This window comes from Canis lupus, chromosome 29 (assembly GCF_003254725.2).
Source record: "Canis lupus dingo isolate Sandy chromosome 29, ASM325472v2, whole genome shotgun sequence".
In the NCBI taxonomy this organism is placed as follows: domain Eukaryota; kingdom Metazoa; phylum Chordata; class Mammalia; order Carnivora; family Canidae; genus Canis; species Canis lupus.
Window position 1 is genome coordinate 19,196,105 of NC_064271.1, and position 9,181 is coordinate 19,205,285.

The 9,181-nt window shown below is 51.1% G+C and overlaps 1 protein-coding gene across 3 annotated transcripts in view; it reads right to left on the bottom strand.

Moving 5' to 3' along the window:
* SLCO5A1 (solute carrier organic anion transporter family member 5A1) overlaps positions 1–8,201 on the bottom strand; it is a 140,904-nt gene extending 132,703 nt beyond the window's left edge. For 2 of the 3 annotated variants that reach the window (XM_025477942.3, XM_025477944.3), the window contains exons 1-2: positions 8,017–8,201; positions 4,891–6,295 (exon numbers count right to left, since the gene is read on the bottom strand). In XM_025477942.3, the coding sequence (XP_025333727.1) occupies positions 4,891–5,806 (916 nt within the window). In that variant the 5' untranslated portion in view covers positions 5,807–6,295; positions 8,017–8,201. The remainder of the gene's footprint in view (positions 1–4,890; positions 6,296–8,016) is intronic. The other variant, XM_025477941.3, reaches the window with a different exon arrangement.
* Positions 8,202–9,181: the final 980 nt, after the last annotated feature.

A 9,181-nucleotide genomic window follows, 5' to 3' on the forward strand; every position in this document is an offset into this window, starting at 1 on the left:
AAAATAGAACTCAACTGATTTTAACCTCACTGTACTTTTTAAAAGACTGAGGCAATGCCAAAGAAAAAAGAAAAAAAAAGGAGAAGCCACCAGCTATTTATTTTAAGACAATAATATTACTTCTGAGGATGTCCTTGGACCAATTCTTGGTGACCAAACGTCCTGCCAGTCTGGCGTCCTGCCAGAAGACCCACAGCAGTGAAGCTGGGACACCACAGAGCCCCTCAAACCTCAAGAGGGCTCTTGTTATGTTACACTGGGCCCAAATACACACTGCATAAACGTTCACACACTTCTGTGCGAAACACAGCCACCAAAGCCTGACATGCCGAAAGCACTGGTAATAAAATCTTGGGTTCTCAGAAAACTCAATTAATCAGCAGATGATGCTGCTGAGACGTTGATCAAATCGAACCCGTACAGTGTTGCTGAGGAGCGATTTCCCCTACAATGTCTTCATTTCCTACACGCTGCTTCTTTCCTTTTTCCCAACTATAAAAAGATCTGGTTAAGGGTTTTCATACGCAGAGAGAGTAAAATATCTCACTCCTCAGCCTGCCCACTCTGTGGGATGAGTCTGGATTCCACTTGAACACAGCAGAGTGCTGCCTCTTACAGTTGGGAGAATGCTTGCACACATGTAATCCCATTTGGTCCTCAAAATATTACAGTGAGGGAAACAAATGTACTAATCTCCAGGCGGAAACAGAGGCTGGGAGACGTTAAGGGATTTGTCTCAAGTCTCACCCCCCCAGCCCGTCACTGGCAGAACCAGACTAAAATAGAGATCTTCAAGTCCGCCCCTGCTCTGGCCGTGTGAAGTCAGGGCCCTCACGCCAGGGAAGCGCAGTGGCCGCACCCACAGCGCTGGGCCAACCGGTCGTGCCCATCATTACTCATCCTGATGATCCCGCAATCAGTGTTGTGGCTTTCTATTCTGGAAATGCCTCCCTTTTTAACCCCCCCCCCCTTTTCCCACTCGATTAGCCATTCTTTCTCATTTCACTGTTGGTTCATTAATATCTTGCCCTCAAAGGACCACATTCTCTCTCTCTCTCTCTCTCTCTCTCTCTCTCTCTCTTTCCCTCTCCCTCTTGAGATACAATTACAAATCATGGTCTAGTTACTAACCTTGCTTCTTAATAGTACAAAGCTTTCTCTACCCTCCAGGTCAACACTAAAGCTCTCTCCTTGCAGAAGGATTTAGGGCATTTAGTGGGTATAAAAGCTGCCATATCTCGTCTATGACCACAGCTCTTCTACAGTTAAAGCGGCCAGAATGTTCACACCGGAATCCCTGGGTGGCTCAGTGGTTTGGCACCTGCCTTCTGCCCAGGACGTGATCCTGGATACCCAGGATCGAGTCCCATATTGGGATCCCTGCATGGAGCCTGCTTCTCCCTCTGCCTGTGTCTCAGCCTCTCTCTCTCTGTGTCTCTCATAAATAAATAAAATCTTAAAAAAAAAAAAAAAAAAAGAATGTTAACACCAAACACTCAAAAGATTAGGACATACATTTACATTCCATCTCAATGGTTTCAATGCTAATTCAGATATTTGTGCTTACAAATACCAACCCTCTACCTGCTTTTGTCTTTTCTTGTATGGTTGCAATGAGAAATTAGAAAGACTGACAAAATTCAGAAAGGAGTGGATAGTGAAAAGGTAACAGAGAACAGTTTTGTGGAAAATAACAAAGCTATCGAACCAGTTATTAGAAAAAATCCCCCCATCATAATAGGTTAATGTTCCTTATATTCTAAGAATAACTTAGTAGTCTCTCTTCTTTGAATTTACATGGAGGTTACCTATAAAACCTGCTGGAAAAGGTTTAGGAAGGATCTTGTTTTGATCGTGTTTGATAACTGTAGGCCAGTTCTGCATCCTTCTGCACCATTCTCAGAGCTCTGCTGAACACGGGATAGCCCTTGGTTTCAGCTGGCTCCCAGAGCTTCTCGCCAAAAAAACATGCAGTGAGGAGGGAAGCTCGAGGGCTCTGGGGCCAGAGATGTGTGGGTTTGAAGCCGTTAAGCAAGACACTCAAACTCTCTGAGCTTCGATTTCCTCATCCTTGGAAAATAGGGAAAATAATCCCATCTCATGAGGCCATTAAGAACATTAAATAGTACAGGTAAGATTCCTGGCATTCAAACCATCATAGCTTTTACTGAGATCCATTTAATATGAAGCAGAATTCTCAGGAGTTTCCCAAAGAATGTGTCCTAAGGCACTCATGAAAGTTTTTTCAAAAGAAGAGGAAGAAGAAGGGAAGGGGGTTAAAGAGGAATAGAAGGATGAAAAAGCAAGTACCCTTTGTATAAATTTCTTCCCCTTGCATGTGTCACTTCACACTCCTCCCTTAAATTGGCAATATTTCTTTGTTATACTGAAAGCTCTTCAGGTACAGGGACTCTGTCTCATTTTCGGTCTTCCCAAAAGTAGCACCTGCTGTTTTTCTTCTCAGTGGGCAACAACTAGAAAAGTTAAATCTCAGAGCTCTTACTAGTGGATGTTCTCTCTTTGTGTGTGGCTCTACCTGTGTTTTTGATGAAGCAAATTTGTACAAATGGTATCTAAGAAGTGGAGTGGAAAGGAATCTAAGTTTTCAAAGTAAATGGAGGCAAAGATTAGCAAAAATAAGAATAACAACTAGAATATCTACAGAGTTATCATTCTAAAGATTACTTATTATTTTCATTTTTTAAATATTTTATTTATTTATTCATGAGAGACACAGAGAGAGAGGCAGAGACACAGGCAGAGAGAGAAGCAGGCTCCATGCAGGGAGCCCGATGTGGGACTCGATCCTGAAACTTCAGGATCACACCCTGGGCTGAAGGCAGACGCTAAACCACTGACCCACCCAGGGATCCCCCAGATTACTTATTATTTTCAAAGGGAGAAATGCATGTTTACAATGGAAAGACCTAACAATCACCAACTCAACCAAGTGATTAAACTTATTAACATCACTAATAAATGTCCAGATACATGTAACATAAAACACACCAAATTACCTTGAAGTAGTCTGACCAAAAATGTTTCGTCTGAATCTATTCAAACCTTTAGACTGAACTTCCAATATACAAGAAATATAGGGGATGGGAGACAAGTGATAAAATCACCAAAAAGGTTAGTGACCAAATGCAATGTATGAGAATCTTGACTGCCTGTTGGTCTGAAAAACATATAGTTATAAAATATGTTGAACAGATAATTGAAGAAATTTGAATAGAGCCTGGATGTTTGATGACATTAGGGAATGATTATGAACTTAGCATGTTAAAGTTCCTGTACATATGTAGTAAAAGAAAGTCCTTATTTTTATAAGATACAGGCTGAAACCTAGGGATGTCTATAATTACTTTCAAAGGGCTGTGCCCCCCACCCAAAAAAAAATATATTACATACACACACACAGTTGATAAAGCAAATATGATAAAATGAACGATTACTGAGTCTAGGTGGAGGAAATACTGGTGTTCATTTTTTCATATTTTCTGTTTGAAAATTTGTTGTAATAAATGTTAGAAAACAAGATGGCAAAGTAACAAGCAAGCTAGTGTCCTAAAGGAAAATTTCTTTCTCTTGCATTTAATAATAAAAATAAATTATAAAACTCTTGTCCTAATGCATTTGGGCCAGTTACTGGGGACTATACATGGCTCAGACACTTCTACTATGGATTCTGGGAGACAGCAGTTATGCTGAGGAAAGAGCACAGCCCTCTTAATGGGGTATCATTTTCACCATCCTTGGAAACCTTGTTATTCCCACACCCAAGATCCTATCACTGCATGACTAATAAAATGGTAAGTATAACTAGTATTTGCTTATTTACCTTTTTTCATAAAGTACAATCCTTTCTCTTCTTTTAGTTAGGACTCCAGTATAGAAATATAGAAAAACAAAGATCTCATCTAGCATGACTGCTGTTCATCCTTCTCAAGGGTTCAAATACATCCCTTTAAAAGCTCAGTTTTGGAGGAGCAGCTAGTATAGGGAGATGCTGACAACCACACAGGTTTCCAGGACATTGCACTTTCCTATCTGCTACCATGGCTGTCTGACCTCATGTTAGCACCCTCTATTTAACCCAAGCACCCCCTGTTCACAGGAGCTGATTCATGCAAGTCAAATCACCATATCCAAGAGCCACTCGCTACCAAGTTCATGTACTTAAGGGTCTTCAACCAGCAATAAAAAATAGCTTTAGATTAACTTTACAACTCGTGATCTTGCTTCTGCATAAAGATAACCTAGTCATTTGATATCACTCAAGTTTTTGTTTTGTTTTAATGGTGATGCAGGTGTTAGGTAAAAAAATACAGGTGTGTAGGCAGTAAGGCATCTTTTAGGCAGTCTGGGTACTCTATCAGCCCTGATGTGGGGGACAAGAATGAGAAGCAGCAGGGGATGAAAGCAGTAAAGAATCCAAAACTTCACACCACACACCAGGTACTTCTATTCCTTCCTGAACTTTCTAGAAGAACAGCCATTAGAGGATAAACTTGATAAATTAGAGTTTTTACAAAAGCAGGCAGCACGAGAAAGAAGCACCACCCCATAGTTAAAAGTTTGTATTACTTGGGAGAAGAGTGTGAAGTGTGAGTCTGATGATTAGCCCACAGACCTACTATTACTAATTCTCTTCCAAACTAAAACATATCACACTAAGACTAAAACATGAAAACATAAACTGAAGCATAATGCTTAAAATATACATGCAATACATATAATGGCATTATATATACTGTATATATGTGTGAGATATATAATGAGATGCTGTATGTAGTGTGTGTGTGTATATACAAAATCTCTCTGAAATTTGGAAGTGTTTCCTTTTGACTGTTGAGTTCAAGCTTATTTGAGGAGACAGGAAAGTCTTACCTAGGTACAAGGATGCGTTTTCTTTCTTGACATTGTCATCTAAGTAGGTTGGTCCCAAGGTATAAATAGGTGTGGAACCCATTCCAATGAGAATCTGTGCACAAATGAATAAAGCCACATAGACCCAATGATTATTTCCTCCCGAGTCCTTCAGGCAGGCGGGAGGCTCTAAAGGCGCCGTGGAGTTGCCATTCTGACACAGGCCATCGTTGGAGGCCGAGGCGTTCAACTCTTGGATCTGGTACGGAGGCGAGATGAAATGAGGTAAAGCAAAGAGGGCAGCCCCAACGGCGATGAGAAGTCCACCCACGGCCAGCCACAGGGGCCTCCGACCCCGGCCACCAAAGTAGCTGACGAACACCACCACTACCAGGCTCCCAATGTCAAAGCAGCTGACCAGCAGCCCCGACTCGGAACTCTTCAGACTGTAGCGCCTTTCGATGGTGGTGATGACACTGCTCAGGTACCCAGAGACCATTAAAGCCTGGATGAAGGTCAGAAAGCACATGCAAACCAGGAAGCAACGGGAATCGGTGAGGACCACATAGAGGCACCTTCTCCCCTGGAGCGTGGCCAAAGCGGAGGACACCGACACGGCCTTGCTGACGTCCACCCTGTGGTTACACTCCATGAGCCCTGCCATCTCTGCCGAAGTGGAAGGGGCAGAGGGACTGGGGGCCAACCTGCTGGGCCCTTGCTGCAACCCGCGCTGGCCCAAAGGATCTGTACAGCCGATGGCTGGCTCGGCTCCTGCACGCACAGGACTGAGGTCTGGCCGGCAGGAGGCGCTGCTCAGGACCGGTAAACTCTTGGACCTAAAGGTCTCCGGTTCGCACTCGTCTTGGACAGCTCCTCCTGCGGCTCGTGCTTCCAGCTGCTCTCCCGCCCGGGGCTGCAACCCAGCGCCTCCGTCCATGGCTCTTAGAATTCAGGTTCGATCGCAGATCGCACTCAGGGACTCCGGCGCTTTTCATCCACCAGCGCGAGGGGCCGAAGTCGGGCCCGCTCAGTCGTGCCCACCGGGGAGCGGGGCTGGTGATGCAGAGCCGCGCAGCAGGGCATCCTCACCAGCAGAGAGGCACCCAGGGCATCCTGACCGCAGATGCGGCCCCGAGGCTCCGCAGCCGCGTGCCCCGCGGGGCAGGGGTCCGCGCGGTCCTGCGATGAGCCCTGCTTGGGGTCCACCTCGGGGCGGTAGCTCGCGGCGGGAGCCTTGCGCGTCCCGGGCGCATCCCCTCCGCCGCCGCCGCCGCTCGGCCCGCCGCCTGGAGCGAGTACGCCCCGTGCCCGGCGTGGGGGCGCTCAGCGCTGCTGCCCGCGCCGCATAGCGCCCGGCGGGCTGGGCCAGAGGCGCCCGGTCCTCGCCGCCTCGGCTTGCGACACCCTCGGGCGCAAAGATGCCAACCTGCAAAGCAGAGAGAGGGCGGTCAGCGAAGGGCGGCTGCGGCTGGGGTTGGCGTCTCGGCGCCCCGAGGGCCAGCGCTGGGTGACTCGGACGGCCCCCAGGGGGACCGAGGGACGAGCGAGGAGCGAAGCCCGGGAGGAGGCGGCGGCTGCAGGCTGCAGCCTCCAGTGCCCGAACAATAAGCAGCAGGCGGTCGGCGGAGACCCTCCCTCATTGTGTACCGTGGACCTGCCCCCGCCCCGCCCCTTTTGCCTTAAACAGAGCAACCGCTTTGATATGTTAGTAATTATCAACCCGGCAGCACTGACTCAGAGGCAGTGTCTTTTATTCGAGTGAACTAATTGCAACCTTTCGGTACTCCTACTCCATTACTCAAAATAGAAAAATGCCCAGAAGAACAAAGGAAAGTTTTTTTGTTTGGTTGGTTCAGGTTTTTTTTTTTTTTTTTTTTTTTTTTTTTTGGTTTTGGTTTTGGTTCTTCGGTTTGTTGGGTTTTGTTTACAAACAGTACGTTCCTAGCACCGATTTAATAAAAATGTTTTAAAAAGAAAGAAAAGAAAAGAAGGGGGTAAAGCTACGTGTGTAGAAACGTGTGTACACACTTGTGCGCAAGCACGTGTGCGCGACGGGATGCGAATCCGTCTGCTGCATCAATTAGAGACACGTATGTAAAGCGCAAGGCGGCGGCAAAGAGGTCACCGCGCGAGCCCTCTTTATTCCCAACGCTAAAAATAACCCCCAGCCCGAAAGAACTATTCGATTTCAAATACCGGGGGCATCTGAGGCTGCGGCCCACACCAAGTCCCAGCGCGCAGTGTCACGCGAAACCGAAAATCGGTTTGCTCTGCGGCGGGGCGGGGAGGCGACAGCCACACAAAGAGACGCGGGCTCGCGGTCACGCCGCTCGCTCGCAGCCCCCGGGCGGTCCCGGCCACGGCGGCCCAGGGACCGGTGTTTACACCAAGCGCCCCCGCGAGCGTGGGCCCGGGGAGCGTGCGCGCACACACACACACACACGCACGCACGCGCGCACACACACACACGCACGCCGGCGAGCATGTGGCGGATCCCCTCGCGCGATCCTGCACCCCGGCTCGAATTCAGCGCGAGGCGAAAACAGGTGTGTCCCCGGGGCCAGCCCCCCCCCCCCAAGGTCGGGGACTCCCACTCCGCTCCGCCGGCCCCGGGGCGATGCGCACCAGGTGGGAGCGCGAAGCCGGACTTGGCCGCACTGGGTTTCGTTTCGCGCTTTTGTGATGCTGCGGAGGGAAGAAAGGAGGAAGGGTAGGGGAGAAAGGCGGGGAGGGAGGGGGAGGAGGGGAGGGGAGGGGAGGGAGGGGAAGGGAGGGGAGGGGAGCGGAGACGGCCCCGGCGGCTCCCGCGCCTCTGCGGGGCCGAGACCCGCGCCCAGATCCCCGGGCTGCCGCCGCTCCCCGCCCGGGCTTCCCCGCCGCCTCCTCGCCCCGGCGCCTCCCGGGGAACCCCACCGGCGGCCGCGCGGGGCCGGGGAATCCCGGCCGAGTCCCTCCGCGCGCCGACCCACGCCGCGGCGCCGGCTCGGAGGGACTCGCGGTCCCGGGGCGCCCCGGCCCGCCGTGGAATCCCAGGGGCATCCCCGCGCGCACACGCACACGCACTCGCACTCGCACACGCGCACACACGCGCGCCCCGCCGGGGGCCACCCCGCCGCGCCGCCGGGCGCTCCAGCCGCCGCTACTCACTCGCGAGTCGGTCGGTCGCGGCGTCCGGCGGAGTCGAGCGGCGGCCGGTGGGGACCGCGGCGGCGCGGAGCAGTTGGGAGCCGCCCGGGGAGGCAGCTTCGGCCCAGCCGCGGAGAAATCGGTGACTGAGACGGAGTCGGGCTGAACTCTTCCCCCCCGCTGTCACCCAGCCTCTCCCCTCGACTCGCGCGCACCGAGACGCGCCCGGAGCCAGCCGAGCGGCAGAGGGCGCAGGCGCGCGGGCGGCCGCCCAGCCCGGCCCGAAGCAGCGAGTCGCCCGGCCGCGCTCCACCTGCGCCGCGGGGGCGGGGGGGGGCGGAGGAGCACCGGGGCCCGGGGAGGGGGGCGGAGGAGCACCGGGGCCCGGGGCGGGGGCGGGGGGCAGGTCTCCCAGACTGTCAGCTGCACAGCCCGAGAGCCCGCTCGGAATAAACAGTGTTTCTGTTCGTTTATCCCGTGCCGTGGGCGCCCACAAGGTCTAGGGACCAGAGGAGGTTCGGGGAACAGGACAGGATCCCTGGACTGAGGAAACCTCCGTCTTGTGGAAGAAATGCCCCGTAAGTAGCCTAAAACAACGAGGTAAGTTCTATACAGGATGCTAGCGAGGGACCTAATCTCCATTAACCTATTCCATCTTCATTGCCAGGCAGAGGGAAAGGCAGGAAAGTACAGGAGCACGGACGCGGTGCTCCCAAGTTAACAGGTAGAGGAGCTGCAGGGAGACCGTAGGCCAGGAGCGGAGGATTGGGCTGCAAGGGTGGCAGAGCGAAAGGATCAGCTGGGGCTCCACAGGCTGTGTTGTGTGTCCTGTCAGCGCTGAATGGCCAGGGACATAATGACCTGCTCACCACAAAGCTGTCCTAGCAGTAGTGGGTGAATAGTGGCAAGCACATGGAGAGGAGGGAACCCGCCAGATAAGCAATGAGACGGGATAAGTGGGATAAGTGGCTAGGCCTGGAGGCCAGTATAACCTGGAAGATGGAAAAATGGTCCAACAGTTGATGTCTCTTAAGTTTCATAGCTCAGTGACTGGTTGGTTAATGTCCAAAAAAAAAAAAAAAAAAGAGGAGAAGCATGCTTTTGGCAGAAAGATGGTTCTCCTTTCAGATGGCGTTCCAATACGTGTCCCATAAACCATCTTGATAGATGACACACAGGAGTTTGG